The sequence below is a fragment of the Colletotrichum graminicola genome, assembly GCF_000149035.1.
Source record: "Colletotrichum graminicola M1.001 genomic scaffold supercont1.47, whole genome shotgun sequence".
Taxonomy (NCBI): Eukaryota; Fungi; Ascomycota; class Sordariomycetes; order Glomerellales; family Glomerellaceae; genus Colletotrichum; species Colletotrichum graminicola.
The window spans coordinates 89677-115041 of NW_007361051.1; the positions used below are offsets into that span (position 1 = coordinate 89677).

Here is a 25365-nt window from a genome sequence, read left to right on the forward strand (position 1 = left end):
ACCTCTGTGAAACCGTGGCAGGCAGACCCTTCGTCTGGTGTGTTCTCATAGGTATAGTCGCGATGCCATGGTGGCTCTCGCTGTGCAGACGCATATCTTGATGTGTGATGCATCAATGCAAGTTAGGGCAGGTTGTTCCCTACATAACAGGCGGAGCTTATTTATACCTGGTTGTTCTTGAAAAGCTTGGACTTCATGGGCCTTCGATCCTCCACCAGGACTGGGGTTCATCGTTCATCTCTCTAGTCGTTTTCCAGAGACCGGGAGGTGTGAGATTTGCTCATTAGCTTTCTTCACCGACCACGGGCACGACCATCCAAGTCACGAGCATTCTCTTCAACGACGAACGAGGGTAAGTTGATGACTGGAGACGGATCCACCCCATAAGATACTCTCTGTATTTACTCAACTGTAAATAAAGGTTTAAGCTTAAGCACGAAATTCTGCCCACAACGACATTATACAAGCTATTATTCTCCCTTTCAGGGTTCGATTCGGGATAGGCCGAATAAGCCCGCGCATTGAAGAATCCAGTTAGGCCGCCACTGAGATTAGAAAATCTCCAGGATAGCAACTGTCGATTCATTCTGTCCGATTTTCTCACCGGGGCTCATCTTTTGGAAAACATCACTGCCAGCATGGGAAGTTTCATATTACCTTGGAAGAAGATTCGAATTCCGACAGGCCGCAGAATCTCGGGCAACTGTCTGCATACCAAGTATGTGGATATTGTTCGTATTGGTCCAACTGAGCTGTCCTGCGCTTCTTCACAATCAATCAAGAGCCTTTATAAACAGCCAAGTATCAGTCATTCCTTGACCTGCATGCAATCTGGTCGTCCAGGCGGAGCCACCGAGACCTCTGTCTTGACTTATGGATTCCTTAGAGAGTCTTGCATTCTGCTGGCAAGTACTCCGAGCGGACCGCCCGAGATGGACAGTCGTTGGAAGATGGTGGCAGGTGAACAAGGTGCCAAGGAACTCACTCGCCTGTGGTCGTGTCGGAGGTTCTGCAACGTAAAACCATTACGATATGTCCTAGAACAAAATGCCAAACCCAATAGGCTTATGCTTGCCCCCAAAAAGTCTCGGGGAGTAAATTTCGAAGCTGAAATTTGGAAAATTTGTATAGTCAACCGCATCATCAAATGTTTACTCGGAGTAGTTTTTGGTGCTAGCGACCCTCTGATGTACATCTTGTACCATGAGGCGATTGCGTATGCCTGGAGCAGCTCACCAAGGGAAGCAATCTCGACTCCATGAGTAGCTACAACAGACCGAGGTTGTCAAGTCGAATAGAAATTATCTCAACCGAAACTCATCACATCCGAGATTATCAACTCAGGTTGTTAATGTCGCCCCCCCCCGCGTTGATAGTCACCCCAATTATATACAGTCCACAATTCCACGTGAGATGACGATAGAATCTTCCCCTCACCCACCCGAGACATCTGTCATGCTAAGAAAAACACATTTCACCTCATCCGTTACGACTACTTTCGCCGTCGTCCTCGAGAATCACAGAAAACGCTGATTTGGAGCCGCCTTCCAGATCCGATGATCTTCCATCGACTAGATCCATACGGGATCTCGACTGTCTTGGCACACAAGTAACCCTGATCGAGGCGCACTGGTAGTCTGATGTATCTCAGTATCCCAGAGGCCGTTGCCGTGCAGCAGACCCCGGAATCGCCTTCAACCGCCTCGATGCTACAGAGTTTTCGTTCCAACCCTTTGAGCTTGCCACAGCAGCTGACGATAGCCCAACTCCTCTATGCCTCACCGTACCTCAGGCACCTCGGCGATGCATTTGGGAACTCACAAGTCACCAGGCGCCGCGCGTTTACGAACAAGATGCCCGTGCCAAGTCATGTCGTTGAATCTTCATTGATATCATTCATGCCATCTACCCAGAACGCCCTTCGCCAAGTCCACGACGCCTGCCTCCCAGGGCATCGCCTGCAAAACAGATGCTCCGAACCCCGTCGCCCTCTGCCCCCTGCTACCCTCCTTGACCAAATGCTGCTCCGTCGTTAAGCAACGCGCTTCTCGGTGATGGCCTCGCCGATGGGGCCTTCGCAGACGAACCCGCCGTTCGCGCCGCCGTACTCGAACACCTTACGGCCGCGGACCCACGTCTCCCTCACGCGGCCCGCGAACTCGTGCCCCTCCCACGGCGAGACCCGGTTCTTCCACCGCATGTCGCCGGAGCGCAGCGTCCACGCGTCCGCGTCGTCGAAGACGCAGACGTCGGCGTCCATGCCGGCCCTCAGCGCGCCCTTGCGGTGCGCGAGGCCGACCTGCTTCGCCGTCGCCTGGCTGCACAGCCGCACAATGTCGATGATGGACGGCGCCACGGCCTCGTCGCCTTGCGCGGCGGCGACGCGCGCCCTCGCCTCCGTGTAGACGATCGGCAGGCCCAGCCCGACGGAGGAGATGCCGCCCCAGGCGGCGAAGAAGTCGCCCCGCGAGCTGGCGTCGGCGACGGCCAGCGCCGCGTCCTCGAGCGTCTTCTCGGCAATCATCTTGTCGACGGTCTCGCCGGGGATGGTCATGTCGACGCCAGAGTCCGAGTGGTGCATGTTGGGCGCGTCGGCGTCGGCCGGGGGCGCGGGCTCGAGGTGGCTCGGCAGGAGCTTGAGCTGCGGCGTGCAGGGGGAGTGGTCCGAGACGACGGTCTTGATGCACGAGTCCTCGGCCACGAGCTCCTCCCACAGGCTGTCGCGGTTGGAGCGCTCGCGGATGGGCGGGCAGCACTTGTGGCGGGTGTCCCCGTCGGCGATGTCCTCGGAGGCGAAGCCCAGGTAGTGGAAGCACGTCTCGGCGGTGATGTTGATGCCCTTCTTCCGGGCTTCCTTGAGGATGGGGATGGCCTGCGTCGCCGACAGGTGGACGATGTGCAGGTGGAGGTCCGGCGCGAGGTGCGCGAGCGAGAGGATCTGCTCGACGGCGTAGGTCTCGAAGGCCGGAGGGCGAGACTCGAGGAAGGTCTGGTAGGAGTCGAGCTCGCCGGTGGGGGCGAGGGGGGGCTCGGACTGTTGGACGGCGTCGCCTACCGAGTCGGTGATGGGAGGGAGCATCTCGGCGTGGAACATGAGCGTGGTGGGCGTGCCGTTGAGCTTCTCCATGGCCAGGGCTACGTCTTGCGAGGAGACGGCGGGGAATTCGTCAACCTGTTGCAATGGGCTGTCAGCAAACCATATGGAACATTTCCTTGACAGGAGGCTTGCTGGGTGTGTGCCTGCGACTTACACCCGACTCGATGAGGAAGCCCTTGAAGCCTCGCACGCCGGCCTCGACGAGAGGCAACAGGTCATCGGCGTTTCCGGGGATCACGCCGCCGTAGAAACCAACATCGACCCAGCACTGACCCCGGCTCGCCGCGAGCTTCTCTTTGAAGCCGGCCACCGTCGTGGTGGGCGGGATGGCGTTGAGCGGCATGTCGACGACGGTCGTGACGCCGCCAGAGGCAGCGGCCCGCGTGCCGGTCCAGAAGCCTTCCCATTCCGTGCGCCCGGGCTCGTTGAGGTGGACATGGGCGTCGACGAGGCCGGGCAGCAGGAGCTTTGAGCCATAGTCGATGTAGACTGCCGAGGCAGGGAATGACGTCTTGGGGAGGACGGTGGGGGTGACGCTGACGATCTTGCCGGTGGCGGGGGATATCGTTATCGTGGCAGGGGTGAGAACCAGCTCGTCCTCGGCAACGGTGAGAACTGCTCGCGTTGAGACGAGGACGACGAGGGGAGCCGTGGTGTCTTGGGTGGCGGCCATGATGAAGAGAACTGCCGGGAGGGTTCACGATAAGCTCGCCTTGGAGCTTGGGGAGGTCCGATAAGGAAAAGGCGGCGAATTCTGAATAGCTTACCCCGCGGAGCACGTTCTTTGAGAGTTCGTTGCTTCTTCTGGGGAAGGGAGAGGCTTATCTTGGTCGCGGCGCGGAGGGGTAGTGAGGTAGATAAGGGACGGGTGACGGGGCTTGGGATAACGAGATGTAAGCGAGCCCAGATGGTGAAGACTGCGCTGAAGGTTGGTGAGTTAAGGCAAGCGGCCTTGGGTATTGCAACGCGGGGACTATAAGCAGAAGGCAGAGGAGCTTCTTGGAAGCTATGGGACTCTTGACTAGAGAGAAGACAAGACGGGTGAAGAGAGAAGAAGGGAAGAAGAACAAAAAGGAAGAGAGCTCGATCCACAGTCCGCCCACCTTGAGTTCAGACGGAATGCTTCTGAGCTTCCATTTCCAGACCTTCCAGGCCCCGATAAGATAAACAATGCACATCTGACAGGACAAAGGACCAAGTGACGGGTCAAGGACCATCCTGACAAGACAAAGGGGGGCCACAAGGAATCAGCCAGCCGAGACCCTCTGCGTCCACGCCGCCAAGTCTTGTTGCCCTCGAGGTGTTTTCCCCCATCATCCCCATCGCTCATCGACTGGTCGGTGACCATTGCCCAACCAAACTCACTCAACCTACTTGCCCACCAGTCAGTCAGTCCTAGCTGCATACGGAGTACTGCCGGCTATTACTTACTGGTGTTGTGTGGGGTGCGTTATCAAACATTCTCCTCCGACGGGGGGACCCTCCCATTCAGCCTATCGAGGCCGAGTGCGGCCCGGGGGACCGTGGACGTGGACGGACCCTGAAGGTGTTCGAAGTCGTTATCGGGCGATGCTGATTGGCCAGCGAATCGTCGGATGTGGCTGATCGGGAAGACGTTAGTCATCCGAGGACGAAGGGAGGGAAAATAGAAAAGGCACGTGTCAGTGACTGGGAGAGAGAGTCGCGGCGTTCACCGGCCGTTGTCGGAACAGCACAGAGTAGGGAATGGGGGGGGGTTTCTCCTCTCTCTTTTTGCTGCTTTAGGTTTTCGGCCTTTATCCCATATCCGCGTGTCCATCGGCTTATCTCGTTCTGGCTCCGCTGATGTTGGCGCAGCAAGAGGCGTCGTCTACTTGTACGTAGTAAGCTTCACCTGGGAGTTTCGATCGAGTAATGATCGAGTAATAATCGAGTAAAAAGACGGCTACTTTTGCGTGGCCTAGTCCGCCATTTTCATGCACCCCCGTCGTGGGGCTTGGTCTTTATTACTCACCCACTTTGGGTGCAGAATCTTCTCCCGGTGACTGCAGTAAATGGAAGGCCGGGGTTTGCTTTGCTTTGTTTTGGTTCGATCCTGGCCGCCGCCTCGCTGACCGACCTGCCGAGTCCAACTCCATACCGGCCATCGATCCATTTTCGGGATGTGAGGTGGGTGGGGGGGGGGGGCATGGTGACGAGAAGCCTCATGGACCGACAACCGGTCATGACAAGGTCCATGGAATGTAGTGCGTGGTGTATGTAATATACACCGATGAATGGAACAGAACTCATATCCCTCCCGCTCAAAAGAACAGAAAAAAAAGGTCGACCGGTTCGGCCACAGCCAGCCCACCCGCCGTCCCCTGTGCGCCAAGTCATCTCCAGCCGAGCATGCCTTTGGGTGCCTTAACCCGTAATCGCGCGATCCGGTTCCGATACCCTGTTTCTCGTCTCTGCTGTTTTGTGTCCCGTTCCATCCACTGCCCTGATTCGAATGGCGGGAAACTTAGGACTTCGATCAAGCTTCGCTGATCCCTGAGCGACCCCTGCGCCTCGTGCCATTTGCTGCTGTCAACGCTGCAGGTCCGACAACGGAACAAGGTGATAGAGTCATCCTCTCAACGGAGCTCGCCGTCGCAGCGCTCGTTGTTTAGCATGTCCGCATGGCCGTGTTTTGATCGAGTAAGAGATTTCCCCGTCTCCCCAATCAGACATGCAGATCCGCTGTGCCAACATCAACGCGCCTTGGTGAGTGCCGGGTTGCCAGGACGCGGAAAGTCGATGGACATTAATCTTGGGAATCTTGCTCCTCGCCCAATACCCGTGCCTCTCGCGGCGAACTCGATTCTGGAAGGACCATTGTCAAAAGGTGAAAGAGAAAGGGAGAAAAAAAGGAAGAGAAAAAAGGAAGTTTTGTGGTGTTGAGCTGAAGGTTTGCATCACCTCTACCTCGGTTGCGATCCCATGCGTCGTCTCTCCCTCCCCAACCGCCGTCTAGTTGTATAATAATATCGTTACATGTACCCTGTAAGGAGCCCAAGATGGTCTGTTATACAGTGTCGAATGCACATACCACAATGCGTGCATTCCAGGTTTCTTCGTTTTGTACAGGTGTGGTAATGGTAGTGACCGGACCTTGCCGCCCCCCCCTGCTCAGTCGATTGCTTACTTTGTCCTCTTCAAAGCCTTGACGGCCATCTCAACGAGACCGTCCTTGGCCTCGCTGTCAGGGAACCCGCTGATGGCTGCGATGGCCCGCTCCGAATAGTCCTCAGCCAGTGCCCTCGTCTGCTCGATGCCGTCGCTCTGGAGAACCAACTGGCGTGCCTGAAACCCGTGTTAGTCATAACCTTCTTTTCCATAAAAAGTCTGTGGATGGCGTTGCATGCACTGCACACTCACCCTTGCAACGTCGCCCTCCTGTTCAAACTTCCTGCCGACTAGGGCGCCCAACTCGGGCATCGTCTTCCACGCAAACAGCAGTGGGGCTGTCGCGAGACCCAGCTCAAGGTCGGCTCCGGCCGGCTTGCCCAGCTCCTTCTCGCTCCTAGTATAATCGAGCATGTCGTCAACCAGCTGGAATGCGAGACCCAGGTTCTTGCCGTAGGCGTACGCCGCCTCGACCGAAGCAGCGTCGGAGCCGCCAAGGATGGCGGATGCACGGCACGACTTGGAGATCAAGCTGGCCGTCTTCAGGTACGTCTTCTGGAGGTAGTAGGCCAGCGCGTCCTCGGACCACACGGGTCTCCGCTCATCCCGCTCAGTGTTCTTGAGCTGCATGAACTCGCCCTCGACCAGGTTGGCAATGACGGTGGCGAGAAGCTCTATGACCTCGGCGTTCCTCAGGCGAGCCAAAGCAACGGATGCGCGGCCGAGAAGAAAATCGCCAGCCAGAACGGCCATTTTGTTGCCGAACTCGAGATTCGCCGAGGGCGATCCACGGCGCGACACCGAGTGGTCGATGACATCGTCGTGGAGCAGGGAGGCCGTGTGGATCAGCTCGGTGATCTCGGCGAGGCGGCGCTGGGAAGGCAGGATATCAGAGTCGACCTCGGTTGGCTCGACGGCAGGGCTCGTCAGGGGAGAGCTCGGGTTGACGTCGACGAGGATGTTGGGAGGGGATATCGCGGTATCAACACCGCCCATCGGTTGGGCGGAGTGCAGTCGGGGGCCCTTGGGGCAGAGGGCAGTGGCTCTCGCCATGAGCAGGACAATGAGGGGCCGCATGTGTTTGCCCTCGGCCTGTGTGTAATACTTGGCGGCGCGGTCCAGAGAAGGGTGGCCGGAACCCAGAAGCTTGCGGATGTTGCCGGTCAGGAATTTCATCTCCTTGGCCACCGTCCGCAGCGGGTCGATGTGCATGTCCCCTTTGGGGAGGACGCGGTTGACGGCATTGGCGGCCATGTTGGATGCGACAGACACGGCAGCGCCCCATGCCGAGGACCGTTTTGACGATGAGTGGTACAGAGCGCTGGTCAGAGGTAACCGGAGGTCGAGGGTCGCGGTCCGCCGGCATTGGGCGCATCGGGAGGAAGACGAGGAGAGGAGAGATCGTGACGTTATCGATGTGGTGCTGCGCAGCACGGCGGCCCCTTGACGGAGCTGCATGGCTCCGGTAGTGCTCCGAATAGTATCAATGGGGTACGAAAAGAATCGCCAGAGGGACCGACAGCATCTGGGTTATTCTAGACCTTGCTCGGCACCGGGGGTTGAGGCAATTGACAGCTGTAGACGGGGGGGGATAATTGTCCGAGACGATGACTTTTTTTATTATTTTTTATTTTTATTTTTCCCTTTTTTCCACGCTGAGAAATTCAGCAAGAGCCTGTCGGGTCCGATCTTTCCCTTTCATGTGCCTTAGGTAAGGTACGTACCGCTTCCTATTGGTGAGCTTGCAAGTGACAGCTGAGCTGAGGTACGTACTCAGTCAGAGAAAGAATGGGGTCTTTCAAGTTTTGATTGGCTGTAAGGCGTTGAATGCTAAGCGTGGTCTGAGCTTTTTTTCTGGGGGGGGGGGGGCAGAGGGAGGGAAGGAGAGACACCGGATACTACGGAGTACGGCAGGAGCTGCTGAGCTTACTTGCCGTTTGAGGTGGTAGTTATCTACCTACCTAGGTAGGTACCTGAGGTACAGATCCTGTACTGAGGATACCTAGGTACTCTGTACGGATACACAGAACTTGCATCAATTACCCCGATCTAGCTTTGACAATTACTATTTTTTTTTTTCGTTCCCTTCCTCAATCAGTGTCAATCTCGACATGACAGCGTGAGAGACAAGGCACAGACGCAGTTATGGTACAGCTTACGGTAACGCCTTCCATCGCCGACGGCCTGCAGAGGCTGGCTGAGGTGAGATCGATTCGGGACGAGACGGACACATCGAAGACGGGCACAGCAGCGCAGGAACCGACGTCAGATGGGTCAGCCACTTCTGTAGCAACGCCCAACACGGAAGAACCGACTCTCAATCCCCCGGCCGTCGGGGAACCCATCACACATAGCCAGGTTCTCCATCTGTGGAGGGACTTGAAGAGCGAGGGTATCGATGGATTCAGCTTGGAGGGTCTGCTCCGAGGCGCCAACGTGTACATTCCTCCGCCGCCTCCACAGCCAGAGCCTGTACGACGTCACAACCACCCGTTCGTCTGATGCCAACTCGCTAACAGTCCGTTTGTAGTCTGCCGAGTACAAAGCCCTGATGGCCCATCTGCGACGCGAAGAAGAGGAACGGACATACCAACGCATGATGAAGCAGTCGTCCCGGACCGACAACTTTTCTCAGCAGGTACCCGGCACCGCGTCGAGAGCACATGCATTTGCCGAAGTGAACCGTCCCATGCGCGAGGCGGACAACGGCGATGACGAGGTTACGCTCGGCGATGTGCAAAAACAGGTCATGGTCATTTTCAACTTCCTCGTCAGCATCGTCGGCGTTGCCGCGACGATATGGATCGCCTCCCGCTGGTGGTCCGTCACGGCGCGCATTTTCCTGACCCTCGCCGGCTCCATCCTTGTGCTTGTCGCAGAGGTCGTCGTTTACTCGGGATACGTGTGGAGGATGACAGAGGCCAAGGCAAACCGCGAGGAGCCGGAAGAGATCAAGGAAGTGATGCAGACATGGGTCTTGGGCGAGGCAGGCAGCGGCGGCGGCAAGTCGGGAGAGGACGCAACGGTGCTCCTCGACACCAAGACACCGGACACAGACGAGAGAATACGGCGACGACTGAAGGGTATGTCATAGTTTGATGCAACAAAATGCAACAAGCATCACGAGTCCGAAACATCGAATGCTACGACTGTATCCGTACTGCTTTCCGTCGCATCGGAGCTCTTCCCCTCCGGTCCCCAAAGCTGCAGCGACGACAGCGGACCGAACGGCCTGCAACAACCGACCCCGAAACCTCCGATCTTCGAAGGGTCGCATTGCATGAACACTGTGCACATCCCCAATATGAACAAAAATAATTGTCATGGGTAGGGAGTGGAGTGGCAGAAGGGTCCCGGGATCCCACGTGATGACGCGAGATGTCTACCACGACGCGTCTCACACGCGCTTTACTGCACGTCATCCGCGCGGCGCGCTTTTTGTGGTGGGGCCTCCGCGCCCAAGCTCCCCATTAAACCATCTCGCGCGCATCTCAACGAAAAGACAAGACACACACATCCCAGTGCCAGTATCGGCCTTTCTATCTCTTTTTTGTCCCCTGACCAATATCTGTTACTTGGCAACCATCCGATTTTGAGCTATTCTGCGCTCGAAACCGCCACCGATATCTCCCTTCACCTCGCCTGACGGCCATCCAACAATACGATCGAGCGCGTCGCGTCACATCCGCGCCTGCAGCCAACACCAGCGGTTGAAGAACACCACACTTTGCCGATTCTTTCGCGGGAGGAATGGAACGGATGGGGGAAGAAACGAAGCTGTATATGATTCCCCTCAGTTCACCTAGTGTAGCAGCCTGACTAATTGTGCCACAGCTTCAACACTCAACGCGACGTTCCAAGACCAACAACAACCGACAAGCGGTACGATTCTATACTTGGCCTCACATGCCACGACTCGGACTAATTTCATTCAGGCGTAATCTGCGGACATACAGCAAACGGTCACGCCCAACAGAAGACAATGACACAGGTCCGGGGCTTCTGAAGAAGCGCAGAGCCACTGCGGAACCAGCCACACGGACACCAGAGCTTCCGAGACTTCATCCGGCGCAACCCACCCAACCGTCCAGCAACATACCCAAGAGCTCGATCCTGAGTTACTTTAAGCCATGCCGATCGAGTTCAGCCACCGAGTCCTCCGACCCGTTGTCCGACTCGGAAAAGCTGATCAACACTCCGCCGTCCTCGCCTCCGGTCTTCCGCAAAATCAAAGAGCCCCGCAGACTGAGGTTGCGGCCCAGCACTCCTATACTGCCCGCATCAGATCCCGCGGAGGATGCTAAGGACGGCGATGACAAAGGTGGAAACATTGACACAACGAGGACTGGGAGGGTTTTGAGGAGCTCGAGGACAAAAAGCGGAAAAGAGCTGAAGGAGGCCACCAACAGCAAGCTCAACACGCTCCGAGACGACGAGGAGACGAAAGTGGTTGCCGTCCCAAAGAAGCCACCGTCACATTCGAAATCCGTCGCGACGGTCCAGACGACCATCAACCTGTCCTCGAAGCCTGCCTTCATGGAATGCAAGATATGCCGCATCCTCTACAACCCGTTGCATCCCCCCGATGTCAAATACCACTCGCAGAGGCATGCGGCGTTCCTCCGGGCCAGAGCTGGGGCAAGAAATACGGCATAACCAACACTTGGAAAATAATGACTCAATGATACCCCTTTAGCAATCAATACCATGTATTTTATTCATCTAGTCCGGCATGAGAACCCAGCCACGGCACTGGCCAACGTTTTTTCACCTTGGACATTCGTGATTTGAGAACTGATCGCTACAGCCCAGCGGCAGCATGGCTAGCCAGTGCGCACTTGGGGATTGATATCAGCCTCGTTACGCTTCTGCGTTTCTGCTAGCACGTCTCCTGCGGGCCTGACGACTGGCATCTATTAGCTATCTCCAGGTCGATGTTGCCCTTTGGGGTACCCATTCGTGATGACTTTTCGGCTGCCCATATCTATCGTTGCTCTCTAAACAAAAAGTCCGGCTCAACCCCACTGCCTCCCACGTGGTATGTCTTTTCGAGTGCGTTTCTTTGCCGAGCCAAACATTCTGACGGTCCAGCCACTTGTTCTAATCCGTCGGCGTCACCTTGCCTGGATCGGGCTGTGGGGAATGAAGATGATGAAAGGATGGAGACGCAGATGGCCCGACCCGAGCCAACTTGGGCCGCATGCGATGAACATGTGGTTCTAGCTCTGGGACTAGCCTCGAATGTTTTAGCAGCAGAAACGGCCTGTAATAGTTCCCAGTGGATCTAATCATTTGGTCGTCATAGCTCTATAGGCTCTGCGGGTTGTCTTACCTAGCTGTTGTCTCTCAATACACAAAGGAGTACGGGTATTTGGCCGTAGCACTAACACTTCCCTCTCACCTCCCTCTACTACCTCTCAAAGCATCCAGAACAATTTCCTTGCTCCTAACTCTAACCCTAACATTTATCCTAAGCTGTATCTCTCTGTATATTCTCTGGTGTGTTTTTTCTGCATCCTAACTGCTTTTCCCTTTCTCAAGTTAGTCTCGTTTCTAGAGGGATTAAAAGAGTGCACTTGGTCTTTCGATAAGGGAGCTATCAGTGCACTTTTTGTGGCAAGAAGAGAGGTTTCACTCGCTTGTAAGGGTGTCTTACTAGAAGCGGTTAGGTATATATCACCAACATATGGAATTGTCTACGGCCAAATAGACACAAAGACATCAATAGTCTCTTGGTGGCGTCGCCAAGCTTGTCTCTTGGCGGCGCCGGGCTGCTGGTGGTCGACAAAATTTGTTATAACTTTCAATGGGGAAAGAATGTATAAAACAGTAACTGATTGCCGTCAGGATCAGGAAATTTTCTGTAACACCTTGGAATACCAGCTACTTTATATCCCTGTCCACGTTCCTAGTGCCTCAAAGACACTATAGCCGCTCATCATGGGTAATATCCGCAAACCGTTGTTCGCACATATTATCCTCTCATCCACCTTCTTTCTTGGAGCATTTGCTCTGCCCGCTGAGAATGCCGGCCCGACTGTAGTCATTCCATCTGGTACCATTGTAGGCACCACGACCCAGCCAGCTGCATCAACTGGCTACGCGAATGCGTACCTCGGTGTACCATTCGCCAAGTCACCGCCGGAACGGTTCTCTCCTCCCCAGCCAGCCGATCCATGGAACACATTGACTGCTCAAGCATTCCGTCCAGCATGCATGCAACAGTTTACGAACCAGGGGGGCTCGCCGGCTTTGCAAAAGCAGTACTTCGGCAATCCCACTGGGCCTCTACCGGAAGAGAGCGAAGACTGCTTATACCTCAACGTCTTCACACCCCCCGGTGTATCTTCTACAAGCAAAAAGGCTGTCATGTTTTGGCTGTTTCCTGTAAGTACAGTTCATTCATATGACTTTGGCAGTCCCGCTGACTTGCACAGGGTAACTTGCAGTTTGGAACCGCCAGTCTACCCATCTACGATGGAAGTTCACTTGCCCTCACCCAAGACGTGGTTGTTGTAACGATAAACTACCGAACGAATAGTAAGGATCTTGCTTGTCAATCACTTATGGTCGGATGGTTGCTAATCATGTCAGTCTTTGGGTTCTCCAACTCCCCCGAGATAGCAACGGGGTCGCAGAATTCGGGTTTCTTGGACCAGCGCTTTGCTCTGCAGTGGGTTCAAAACAATATCGCCAACTTTGGAGGTGACCCCTCGCGTGTAACAATCTTTGGCGATTCCGCCGGGGGCGAGTCTGTGAAGCAGCTGCTCGCAAGTCCGCCCAGTCCGCTGCCGTTCTCGGCCGCAATCATGCAGTCGCAACAATCCCTTCTGATAGGCTCTGGCTCGGACAGCTACAAAAAGGTTCTCCAGAATTTCAAGTGCCAGAGCCAGTCTTCTCCCGTTGCATGCTTGCGGAAAGTCTCGGCCACAGATATCAAAGCCTACATCGAATCTGCAGGGCTTGTCTTCCCCCCCGTCAACGGCGACGGTACCTCGGTTAGCGACGTCCGGAATAGCATCACGTCAAAAACGTGGCCTAACATTCCCATCTTGATGGGAACAACGCTTAATGAAGCTCGCGTCTTCCTTGCCGCTATGGGCATTACGGGTGGCGCTTCCGCCTTGGACTATGCGCTCTCCAAGGCTGGAATAACCTCATTTCTCACAAAGACCTCAATCCTTGCCCTGTATGCTGGCAAAGGCACTACCGCGCTTACGGATGTGGCTGACAGGTATGAGGCCAAGATGACACTGATGATTGCTGTGAGCTAACTGTTACTTGACAGAATTTTCACTGACGCAATTTTTACCTGCACGACATCATCGTTGGCCAATTTCCTCGCTCTCAACGGTTATACCGTCTATCGTTATCGCTACGACGCTTCATTTCCTTCTACCAGCATATTCTCCAACGCTGGCGCGTACCACACAAGCGACATACCCTCTGTCTTTGGCACATACTCTCAGTACAGCAAGTTCGCCGCCGCGTCCCAGCCACAGACGCAACTCAGTTCCTACATGCAGGGCGTCTGGGGTGGGTTTGTGAAGAAGCCTGACGGTGGGGTTGGATGGCCAAAGGTGGGAAGCGCTCTTGGCTTGGAGCTGGGACTCTTGGGAGCCAGCGGTTCTAGTAGCGTAACGGTGGTACCGACACTTCAAGCCGATTATGCTTGCGCTGCCTACGCTGGCATCGCAGATATAGCTGGCTTGTCGTATTAGAACATATAGTATTATCTGGATTGCATAGGAAGTTTAAGACTAGAAATGATAATAGATGCACAAACTTTTTAGCATAACACGGAATGAAGTTTAGATTCTCAAACCCAGTACCTATAACTAAACTCTGACAGCGAACGAAACCCAAACGACTTCAGAAGCTTGGTCGCATCCACATACTCTTATCAGAAGGCTTGTAAGTCGCACAAAATCAAGCCAAGGGATTACTTGAATTGCTGCGTATAGAAGGCTTGGAGTTAGTGTGGGGAAAGGCAAGTTTGCGTTTTGTCGTATCTTTGGGCCTCGATTGTGTGCTACGAGGAATTGAGACATTTAGCGTCATGAAACCCGTCCTCATGAGGATTTTCTTAATAATGAAGAGCCAAGACGCCAGTTGCCGAAGCTACCTTGCCATAATAGTTGCTTCGGACGCCACGCACCACGGAGTCAAGTCCTCGTATCTGCCACCGCCATAATTATACCATCCCTGGTTCGTCATGCGCTACTGAGCGACAAGTCGTAAATGGTTGGTCCTCTGTTGCGCCAAGCGGGCCATCAGCGGGAACTTGCGCGGTTCCGACTCCCCGGGACAACACAAAGGAACCAAGGCTGCTATTGGCATGGCGGCTCTAACTGTCCGTAATAAATTCATGATGCCTTCCTGACTGGCAACGAGCACCTGGTAATCCTTCGAAGTTTGGGGAATAGAAATGTTGGAACTGCAGACCCGATAACTCCGCAAAACAGGGATCGTAGACTAAATCCCCCGCAAAAGGATTCGAAAATGGTTGCGGAAAGCTCTCAACCGCCGTTCCGAAGTACCCAATAGGAACCCCAAATAAAAGTAGAACATGCGGACGGACGGTGTTTTAGTGCTTGGTCCGTCTGGCAAGTGCTTATTCGTCATCGGACCGGCCGACGTTTTACCACCGGTCCGACAACCATGACGGTAGAGGATAATGTTTGGCCTAGGAAATGAGAACTGAACATGCTGCGAGTTTTTTTTTGATGCAGAGAATTGGAACACTTCCAGGTATTTATAAGGAGCAAATGGAACCGACTGTGTCATATACTATAATATCAATATAGAAGGACCACAACGCACTGGTGCTGTCGAGATCTCATCCAGCGAGAGTCGCATCATCTAATTAACGACCATGAACCTGGCACGGACGGAGAAGTTGCTTCATTGACCGAACAACCAATCCTTCCGTTCCTTGTGGAGTCAACGTCAAACCTGGCTGCTAGTACCCAACTTACAGATCAGTAAGTGCATCTAAGTAAGTCTGGCCCGCTTCCAACTCTGTTTCTGCAGCTGATGTAAAGACTCTAGGTCTTACCTCGCATACCAATTGGTTTTACGTAAAGTCCCTTACGGATGCCGAGAGTAGGTTGGATGCCGAAGGTTCCGCGGCTCTAATGGTAACATGTAAGAATATTGACGAAATGCTGAAATCGATTAGGTGATTTGTCGCGTACGGAATAACCCATTTGGGTCAAACTGCAAATGTAGGCCCTCAAAAGAAATCCGACTAGGAACTAGAATCAGATGAGCTGACGTCTTGAATGGGAAAGAAATGATGACTCGAGAGCCTCAAAGATCTTTCAGATCATACTCCGTAGACTGTAGTAGCGTGACGCGTCACTTTGACTTCAAAACGGTCCAGCAATCTCAATCCCGTGTCGTCAATCTGGGACGTATCGATAATCCCTGTTCAAGCGCACTGAATCTCCATGCCAGCCAGCTAAGTATTCTTCAAGGGCCAAGGCAAGCGTGGGGCTAGGAAGCAAACCAGGAAGGGGATTGGTGTAAACGGAGTTCAGGGTTAGTTTCAACCCGTAACCCGTTCGGTGTACAACGCCACGGTCGATGGCATCAGCTTGCCCGGCGGGCCACCGGGTGAGTCCGACCAAGTAGCTACAAATATAGTTCTTCATCTCCTCTAATTTATTCCCCCCCTGGACCCACGTAGGCCATCTCCGTGCATTCTTTATTACCATACACCCGACGAGTAACCCAACCCTCGGAACTGCCCCGCGATGGCGCAAGCAAACGCCGAAAAACAGATCGAAGAATCCTTCGAGCCTCCAGTCCGCACAAGGATTCCATACTGGCGCCAAGTCATAGACCAATCAGGAATAACGCCGGAAGTAGAAAACCACCAATATGCTGGCTCTGGAACCGAAGCAGATCCCTTCTTGGTGCAATGGATTCCCCACGATCCCAGAAACCCCATGAACTACAGCGACAATACTAGGTGGTTCATCACCATGATGGTTGCCTTCACCACGCTCGCTGTATCACTTTTGTCATCCGCGTACACGGGCGGCATTCACGATATCGTCCGGGAATTCGGAATATCAGACGAAGTAGCGGTTTTGGGCGTCTCCCTTTACGTCCTAGGCTTCGCCCTGGGGCCATTACTCTGGGCGCCACTCAGCGAATTATACGGGCGCCAGTCCGTGTTCTTCATAACTTACGCCGCCTTAGCCGCCTTCGGCGCCGGATGTGCCGGTGCAGGCTCCGCTAGGACTCTCATCGTCCTCCGGTTTTTCGCCGGTGCGTTCGGATCATCGCCTCTCTCCAACTCGGGTGGCGTCATTGCGGACATGTTCCCAGATGAGGAGAGGGGCCTGGCAATGACTCTCTTCTCAGCAGCGCCGTCGTTGGGGCCTGTCTTTGGACCCATCATTGGCGGATTCCTTGGATCTGCAGCTGGCTGGCGCTGGCTCATGGGTACCTTGGCTGCCATTTCTGGGACGTTTTGGCTTCTGGGAACAGCGTTGGTTCCCGAGACATACTCCCCGTACCTACTTCGCCGACGAGCTGCTGAGCTATCAAAGAGAACGGGGAAATGCTATGTCAGCAAGATGGAACATCATAAAGGCAAGACCAGTCTGGCACAATCTTTCAAGACTGCCTTGTCAAGGCCATGGAAATTGTTATTTCGCGAACCCATTGTGTTGCTTCTCTCATTATACACAGCCATCATCTACGGGACTCTTTACATGCTCTTCGCTGCATTCCCCATTGTCTATCAACAAGAGCGAGGTTGGTCGCAGGGAGTCGGCGGTCTTCCATTCCTCGGTCTGATGGTCGGTATGATTGCGGCAGTCGTCTATTCTATACCCGAAAACAACCGGTATCAACGAGTCCGGAAGAGGAACGGCGGACGTGCGCCCCCGGAAACGCGCCTGGTCTCAGTCATGGTTGGAGCTATAGCCGGTCCTATCGGGCTGTTTTGGTTTGCTTGGACAACAAACCCTTCCATACACTGGATGGCCAGTGTTGCCGCTGGTGTTCCCTTCGGATTTTCAATGATCTTGCTCTTCATGGGCATAAGCAACTACCTTATCGACGCTTACACCATATTCGCAGCAAGCGTACTCGCTGCCAACTGCGTCATTCGCAGTTTATTTGGCGCGGCGTTTCCTTTGTTTACGAACTATATGTACAAGAATCTTGGAACCAACTGGGCTTCTTCGATACCTGCGTTCTTGGCACTTGGCTGCGTGCCATTCCCGTTTTTGCTTTACAAATATGGCGCGGCTATCCGTGCTCGATGCAAGTATGCCGCTCAAGCAGAAGAGTCTATGGCTGAACTGAGGGAAGAGCTTCCACAGTCGAATCAGGACCAGGATGATGTCACAGCAATAGAAGGCGTCCTGAGCGATAATACCGACGTTCCGACGTCTTCGGACGATAGCTCCTCCGTTTATCAAAAGGGCGATCAACGAGCAACAAGTCGTGTGTCACCTAACTAGCCATAAGACTTGTATTTCTATAGATCTTTAATCTCAGCAACCTATTTCTTACAATCAAGTTTCCCTTCACCTAGAATAACCCCTTTTTGCTGTGTGCCCTTAGCTTGTGAGACTGAAACTCCACTGATCTACTGCTCTAAAAGTGGAAACGCAGGTGCAGCCTGGCCGGTTGCGTCTTCTATATCTATTGCTACTACACCTACTATTTCCTTCCTCTCTATGAAAGCTCCCCTAGAACAACAACAGGAAATAGAAAATGGCATCTTGATTCAAGTTCTCCACCGATCAGGATCCAGCATTGCGATGTGCAGGCTTTGCCCCCGTCCCGGTTGCTCCGTCATTCCTCCTAGGATCGTCCAGCCTGCGCCCAGCTATGACGGCGCCTCAGCCTTCGCTGCGTACCAAGTCTTCAAAGACACACCAGAAGACTTGGAAGCTGCAGTCCGACCTCTGCGTCCCCCGTTCGGTATCGTCATCTACGACATGATGCACACCGCTCGACCTACTCTCAGTGCACGGCTCACACGCACCGTGTTTGACCGCACTTGCCGGTATCATAGGCATCGTAACTACAGACCGGACCGGGTCGAGGTCGTCACACCACCCTTGCTTCAGTCGTCCACGGATGTTGAGCATGTGGATGCTTGTATCTGCCACCATGATGAGGAGATCCAGAGTCGAACGTTGATACTCAACGAGGCCGAGCCAGTCTCCTGGTTCCTACCGAGGCGTGATTTGAATGGCAGTTACGCACGGAGGATCCTTGCCATCAACCGCCTAGAAGGATACAGCAGTGACGACGAAGTCGAGGTGGCCCTTGGGAAGGAGCCGCTTAGCAACAAAGAAGACGCTCTCGAGCATGCAGCTCTTAAGAATTCCGAGGCGAGCCGCTCTGGCAGTTTTCTTGGCATCGACTGGCAGCCCCGCAAAGAGCTATGGAGTTTATACAATGGTCGAAATTATGACCCGGATATGGAAATGAGGCGGTGACCTCCTGCTATGGGGTTGAGGCTTTTGGGAACATGTGTATGAACGCCATTGATTGCGGGCAGCAATTAACGCTTGATATACCTTACAACATTAAGCTTATCTTTGGTATACTTTACTATTAGGTAGTCGAGAAGGCCTGTACAAACGTAAATTAATTTAGATAAAAATGGAAGATATTGTAGTCCTTAGAAGTAGGAGGTTATCTAGCACGTTGGTAGCTAAGCGGCATTTTTTGGGTGGGCGGAATGGGGGTGGGTTGTATGTATGTAGATTACTCAATATACAAGTGTAAATCTGCCTGAAATATCAAATAAATATTCAAAATGAAAGTATACCTGTCTTTGTAGCGTGTGGCTGAACCATCAGACATGAGGACTGATATCTATTAGGAAACGGAAAGCTTTAAATGTTTCTGGATACATAGAATACACTCGGTTTAGATAAAATAACCGGCATCACATTGACTTGACATTCAGCTCTCTTCGCGCCCGCGTCTGCAGAGAGTCGGTTTCGGCGCCTTGGTGACTCCAACTTCCAACTTACCCTTGGTTACCATCATTCGCTCAAGAAATGCGGGGAATTCTGGCACCCGCTGGCGGACATGGCGGCTTTCACTGCTTCCAAGTGGTCAATTCGGAACCTAGTATGCCATCTGCCCTCATCGTGCCATCGTGCTGGCCTGCGATCTCCATCTCATAGGTTCATGGTCATCGGCAACAGGAGTAACTCCGCACTTGGGGCTCCCTAACCCGAGACATATCTGCTCCGTAGCCTACAAAAGCCTACTTCTGAGCTGCGCAAAACTACCCTCAGCAGAAAGTGTTCTCCCCCCGATCAACATCTTGAGGACGCCGCCATCACCATTGATTGCTCAGCTCGACCGCTGAACAAGACCTTCAGACGACAACAATGGGACTCCAGGAAAAGGACGGGAAGCTAGTCTTCACTTACGATGCGGAGCAGCTCTGGGTTCAAGCGTGGGGGCCCAATGCATTCCGAGTTCGGGCAAGCAAAGCCCGCGAAATGCCTACCGAAGATTGGGCTCTGCTTAATCCCAACAGAACCGAGGTCAATATCGCCATTGATGCAAACGCCGCCACCATCACCAACGGGAAAATCAAGGCCTCTATTACTCGCGGTGGAAAATTGTTGATGTGGAACTCCAAGGGCGAATTGCTACTCGAGGAGTATTCCCGTCACCGACGAGATGTACTAGACCCTAAGTGCAGCGCTCTTGATGTCGAAGCTCGCGAATTCCTCGCCATCGTGAACAGCAACGACTACCATCTTACAGCACGATTTGAGAGCATCAACGCCGATGAGAAAATATTTGGCATGGGTCAATACCAGCAGCCATTTCTGGATCTCAAGGGCCACGATCTTGAGCTTGCGCACAGGAACTCCCAAGCCAGTGTCCCATTTGCCGTCTCATCGCTGGGATATGGATTTCTTTGGAACAATCCTTCTGTCGGAAGAGCTGTTCTCGGTCGCAACATCATGAGCTTTGAAGCCAAGTCTACTCGTGCCCTGGATTACTGGATTGTGGCCGGCGACACTCCGGCGGAGATTGTCGAGGCTTATGCCGACGTCACCGGCAAAGTTCCGATGATGCCTGCATACGGACTTGGCTTTTGGCAATGCAAACTTCGATACCAAACACAGGAGGAGCTACTGGAAGTTGCGCGCGAATACCGGAGACGCAAGCTGCCTATAGACCTTATCGTTATCGACTTTTTCCATTGGCCGCTACAAGGAGAGTGGAAGTTCGACGCAACATACTGGCCCGACCCGGAAGCCATGATCAAAGAGCTACAAGAGCTAAAGATCGAGCTGATGGTTTCAATCTGGCCGACTGTGGATCAAAAATCCGAAAACTGGGACGAGATGGTTGAAAAGGGTTATCTCATCCAGTCCGACCGAGGTATTCGGATCGCCATGAATTTCCAGGGAGACACTACTCACTTCGACGCAACGAACCCTGGCGCTAGAGATTATGTCTGGAAGAAAGCAAAGAAGAACTACTACGATAAAGGAATCCGTGTCTTCTGGCTTGATGAGGCCGAACCTGAGTATACCGTGTACGACTTCGACACATATCGTTATCATCTAGGCTCTAATGTCTCTATCGGAAACATATATCCGGTCGAATATGCACGCGCCTTTTATGAAGGCATGAAGGCAGAAGGACAGGAAGAAATTGTCAACCTTATTCGATGTGCCTGGGCGGGGAGTCAAAGGTATGGCGCTCTAGTATGGAGCGGAGACATCGCTTCTTCCTGGGGAAGCCTCCGAAACCAGGTCGCTGCTGGCCTTCACATGGGTCTCTGCGGCCTTCCTTGGTGGACCACTGACATCGGAGGTTTCCATGGCGGCGACCCAAGAGACGAAAGTTTTCGTGAGCTGTTCGTCCGCTGGTTCCAATGGGGCGCGTTTTGTCCCGTCTTCCGCCTCCATGGATGCCGCGAGCCGGAGCAGCCGCAGCACGGTACTACAGGAGGAGCAACTTGCCGCAGCGGTGCACCCAATGAAGTGTGGTCATACGGCCCTGAGGTCTATGAAATCTGCAAGAGGTACATGTTTCTTCGTGAGGAGTTGCGTGAGTATATCCGATCTCTGATGAAGGAGGCACACGAAAGGGGCACGCCTGTGATGAGAACACTCTTCTACGTTTTCCCGAGTGACAAGGAGACATGGAACATCGGTCAGCAGTACATGTTCGGAGACAAATACTTGGTGTGCCCCGTGTTGGAGGCTGGAAAGACGAGAATCAATGTTTATCTACCTGTTCTTGAGGGAGATGGCAAATGGAAGCCGCTGCTTGAAGGCAAGTCGAACACCTATGAGGGGGGCAGATGGATTGACATCGAGGCGCCTTTGGAATGGATGCCGGTTTTCCAAAGACTATAGGCCGCAATAGCGTGGGGGCATTCAAATAAAAGCGAGAATGGTAGCTCTATGATATCTTACTACTGCTGCTTCAAGACATAGACACAGACAGACTGTTCGGTTTTCATCCCTGTTCTTTCCGAGCCACGCTAGCACCGGGCCGGGGGTTGAATGATCGAAGATAAATTCGACGATTTGCTTTATGGTGTCATCAGAATGAGACAATGGCCAGTCTTGGTGATTTTATGTTTTGATTTTGCAGTCATGCCATCCGATTTTCAGCCTCGGGGGAAAGAAGCAGTTTCGACTTTTACCTGACTTTTTTCTAAGCCTACTTGACGCGATCACAATGCCCATGCTTCTTTGATGAGATCAGCAGCCTTTTCTCCGATTCCATACGCAGGCATTTGTGTGTGGCCTCCATGAAGAATAGGCATGATGCTACAGTCGGCCACTCGGAGACCCTTGACTCCCTTCACAGTGAGAGTAGGGTCGACAACGGCGTTAGGGTCTGATGCATTGCCCATAGCGCAAGTCCCAGCGGCATGGTAGCCTACATGATGGTCGTTAGCAAGTGCATCCTGGGTTTCGCATTCGAAGAACCTACAAGTTGTCGCATTGTCACGAACGTAGGGGATCCATTCCTCACGGGTACTGTATTTGTGGTGGACCAGGTCGCTCGGCCAGGAACCCTTGACAATATCCTTGGTACCCTTGCCTTCCATGATGATCTCGTTGCCGAACCGACACGCCTCTGCCAGGACCTCGACATCAAGAGGGTCAGCGAGGTAGTTGGTGTCAACCACCGGGACAGCTGTGGCGTCGGTGTTTCGGAGGGTCACCGTGCCACGAGAGCGAGGGCCGAATAGCTCAGCAATCATGCTAAAAGCATGCTTCCCATCAGTCGGGAACTTATCGAATTGCTTTGGTCCACCATAGCACTCCGTTGTAAAGAATTCGATGTTTGGCTGCTTCGGTGTCAGGCCCATCGGGTCACGGCCAGGAGCACGTGGTGCGTTCTTCCACAGATCCGAATCGGCGAGACGCTCATCCAGACGAGCGTAAGCAAATGCACCGAAAGGGAAAGATGAAAGAAAGCCGGCCTTCTGATCCTTCCAGAGGGCGTATGTCTTGGCAAAATTGTCACCGTGGTAGACGTGATGGTCGTTTGTAAGTCCGGCTTTCTCAGTCTCGTAAAACATGAATACAATCTGGGAAAATAACATCATCAGTGACTTTTCTTCTGCGAACAATAGAACCTTACGGGAACTTACGAGATGGTCCATTAGGTTCTTACCGACGCCTGGCAAGTCAACCAGAGTCGGAATACCGAACGCCTCTAGCTCAGACTTCGCCCCGATCCCAGATCGGTTGAGAATGTTAGGGCTGCAGTAGGCACCGCCGCTAACAATTACCTCCTTTCTAGCCTTTATCTGGACCGCGGAGCCATCGGCTTTGATGACCCGAACGCCAGTAGCCCTAAGCTCGCCATCTGCGTTTTCGATGATGACCTTTTCGACATGCGTCTCAACCATGAGATCAAGGTTGTTCTTCTTGTTTTCCTTCGTAACAAAGTCCGCGGCAGTGCTACGTAGTCCATTGTGGACTGTTCTGGGAGCATGTCCGCATCCATGAGGGTTATTTCCATGGGAAAACATATCATGGTCAAGGGGCAGTCCCTTAGAAACCATTGAGTCCATGATGAGGTTGGAAATGGGAGCGAGATCGTGAGGTTCGATGTTCAAGTAGCCGCTGGTTCCATGGTCATCGGATGCTTCAAACCAAGACTTACCATGGAACTTCTCTGCCTATCATGATTGCCAACAATATCAGCATCTTTCTCAGAGTATATATTCGGCAATGCAATAGCTACATGCTGAACACATGTTGGACGAGGGATAGAGTCTTTAGGTTAAGAGTTAAGAGTGTGCAGACCTTGCGAATGTACTTGAAGAAATCTTCACCACTCCAGCCATCGACTCCCCAGTCATCGTAGTCTTGCTTCGAGCCACGGATGCAAAGCGTGCCGTTACAGCCAGAACACCCACCAAGGAACTTGCCACGACTCAACTTTACCTGCCGGTCGTTGACAGCAGGCTTCCTCTCACTGATGACATTCCAATCAGTTTCCTTGTCAAATAACTGAGACCAGCTGTGGGTAGAAAACACATGTTAGTCGCATTCTAATGGCAGCGTTTAGGCCGTGCCTTGGGCCGTTGGGCAGTCAGCGCCTTACCCCCCTGCCATGTGGACATTTTCGAGGTTTTCATTGTGCGCGCCAGCTTCGATGACCAAAACACTGGCCCCAGGGATCTCGGCAAGACGGCATGCAACAACGCATCCAGAGGTACCCCCTCTAAGAGAACATAATCAGCGACCGCGGCGGGACGAAGCGCTACTTCGATTGATGTCGATCAGAGAGCTTACCCGCAAATTACAAAGTCGTAGGTGATATCTTGTGGCGTAGATCCCATGTTGATGGTAACAACCAGAACGGCTTGAGTAACTTGGCGACAGCGAACAAAATTGGCCTTATGTTAACAGAAAAGAGAGGGCAAAGCGGACTAGTATCTATTATTGGTAGCTCAGGCCAGTCTTCTTGTATGTGTCCCTTGGCCAGCATTCGGGGCTTCTCTCCGAGCCGCCAAAGCCGACGGTAGCATTCATGCACCGAACACCAATGAGAACAAGAAAGGCAAGACAATACCGTTGCCAAGGGTTTCCAGTATGGGAATTCGGTAATACTACGGTATCAGCCAAAGTTTAGCCCCCTCGTTACGTAAATGTGGCCGTGCTCCTTCATCTCAAGAATAGGTAACTCCAAGGTTCTTGTGCACATCCGGTACAGATTTGGCTAGTGAAGTCTCGACGTACGTGAGTTATGAACTCCACACTACCTGTTAGGGACTCCGTATTTGTCCATCACACTATAGTAGTGTAGCGATGAGAGGGGAATTTTACCTCAGCTACTCCGTATGTGATTTTGTCTTACAAGCTTGACGGGTTAGAACTAAGGATGCAGGGGGAGGATATTCGGCACATAAGGCCTTCCGCAGAACCTAGTCTCTCCACATTAGCTGGCCCGAAGTCTAGGGGTCTCACGGACTCAAAACGAGACTGTTGGTGGTGAATATCTCCAAGCCTCCATCTTATTTGAGAACAAGGCAGGAATGAGGGTTCTATGAGGGTCGCCAAGAGGTTCATACTTATGCCCTAGACCAATCTCGTATGATGACCCCTGGAGTTGCATCAATTATGGTCGGTCGATGAAGAATGCGCATCGGACAAGGGCGGAAAGACGATCATCTTTAGCGAGTATTTGAAGACCAATGACGATACAGCGCTAAAAAGTAAGTGCTTGGCGTGTAGTTATGGACAGTCCAACAGAAATGGCTGACTCGTTCATGCTTTGCAGCCTTCGATAACGACGATACGGGCGTCACTTAAAGCTTTCAATCATTCGCTCTCGTTAACCCGATATGACTACCTCAACAACAATTTTGGAAGGTAGCTGTGACTCTCATCGTTATGGGACTTATCCCTTTAAACCATTTGAGTTCGGAGCGTTACACAAGAAGTCGTCGTGGGCAGAATTCGCGGGGAACCAACCCCGTTAAGTTGACGGTAACATTCACTAGAACATCAAACCCTGGGGCCCCGGTGTGGTGGTATCCACTACCTAAACCCGGGAAATGGGGCCGGACGGAACCAGACGGGAACGGTGTGTATAGGTAACGAGCATCCATCTGTCCGAGAAAATATACATCATTTTATCAAAGC

General features: G+C 53.1%; 8 protein-coding genes across 8 annotated transcripts; 5 read left to right on the forward strand and 3 right to left on the reverse strand.

Annotated features, from left to right (window-relative positions):
• Positions 1-2032: 2032 nt before the first annotated feature.
• On the reverse strand, positions 2033-3770 carry GLRG_09286 (allantoinase; the record flags this gene model as incomplete). The annotated part of the gene is made up of 2 exons (XM_008099971.1): positions 2033-3172; positions 3252-3770. 2 exons carry the CDS (start codon positions 3768-3770, stop codon positions 2033-2035), a joined length of 1659 nt encoding a protein of 552 aa, XP_008098162.1.
• Positions 3771-6241: 2471 nt separating this feature from the next.
• GLRG_09287 (polyprenyl synthetase) lies at positions 6242-7684 on the reverse strand (the record flags this gene model as incomplete). Its single annotated transcript, XM_008099972.1, has 2 exons — positions 6242-6403; positions 6479-7684. 2 exons carry the CDS (start codon positions 7682-7684, stop codon positions 6242-6244), a joined length of 1368 nt encoding a protein of 455 aa, XP_008098163.1.
• A 687-nt stretch (positions 7685-8371) lies between these two features.
• Positions 8372-9320, forward strand: GLRG_09288 (uncharacterized protein; the record flags this gene model as incomplete). The annotated part of the gene is made up of 2 exons (XM_008099973.1): positions 8372-8698; positions 8757-9320. The coding sequence occupies 2 exons, from the start codon at positions 8372-8374 to the stop codon at positions 9318-9320; spliced, it is 891 nt and encodes a 296-aa protein (XP_008098164.1).
• Positions 9321-12166: 2846 nt separating this feature from the next.
• On the forward strand, positions 12167-13947 carry GLRG_09289 (carboxylesterase; the record flags this gene model as incomplete). Its single annotated transcript, XM_008099974.1, has 4 exons — positions 12167-12613; positions 12664-12766; positions 12821-13460; positions 13515-13947. The coding sequence occupies 4 exons, from the start codon at positions 12167-12169 to the stop codon at positions 13945-13947; spliced, it is 1623 nt and encodes a 540-aa protein (XP_008098165.1).
• Positions 13948-15984: 2037 nt separating this feature from the next.
• GLRG_09290 (major facilitator superfamily transporter) lies at positions 15985-17709 on the forward strand (the record flags this gene model as incomplete). Its single annotated transcript, XM_008099975.1, has 1 exon — positions 15985-17709. The coding sequence occupies one exon, from the start codon at positions 15985-15987 to the stop codon at positions 17707-17709; it is 1725 nt and encodes a 574-aa protein (XP_008098166.1).
• Positions 17710-17928: 219 nt separating this feature from the next.
• On the forward strand, positions 17929-18699 carry GLRG_09291 (uncharacterized protein; the record flags this gene model as incomplete). Its single annotated transcript, XM_008099976.1, has 1 exon — positions 17929-18699. One exon carries the CDS (start codon positions 17929-17931, stop codon positions 18697-18699), a length of 771 nt encoding a protein of 256 aa, XP_008098167.1.
• A 909-nt stretch (positions 18700-19608) lies between these two features.
• On the forward strand, positions 19609-21606 carry GLRG_09292 (glycosyl hydrolase family 31; the record flags this gene model as incomplete). The annotated part of the gene is made up of 1 exon (XM_008099977.1): positions 19609-21606. One exon carries the CDS (start codon positions 19609-19611, stop codon positions 21604-21606), a length of 1998 nt encoding a protein of 665 aa, XP_008098168.1.
• Positions 21607-21929: 323 nt separating this feature from the next.
• On the reverse strand, positions 21930-24059 carry GLRG_09293 (GMC oxidoreductase; the record flags this gene model as incomplete). Its single annotated transcript, XM_008099978.1, has 6 exons — positions 21930-22138; positions 22193-22796; positions 22860-23393; positions 23521-23737; positions 23822-23941; positions 24013-24059. 6 exons carry the CDS (start codon positions 24057-24059, stop codon positions 21930-21932), a joined length of 1731 nt encoding a protein of 576 aa, XP_008098169.1.
• Positions 24060-25365: the final 1306 nt, after the last annotated feature.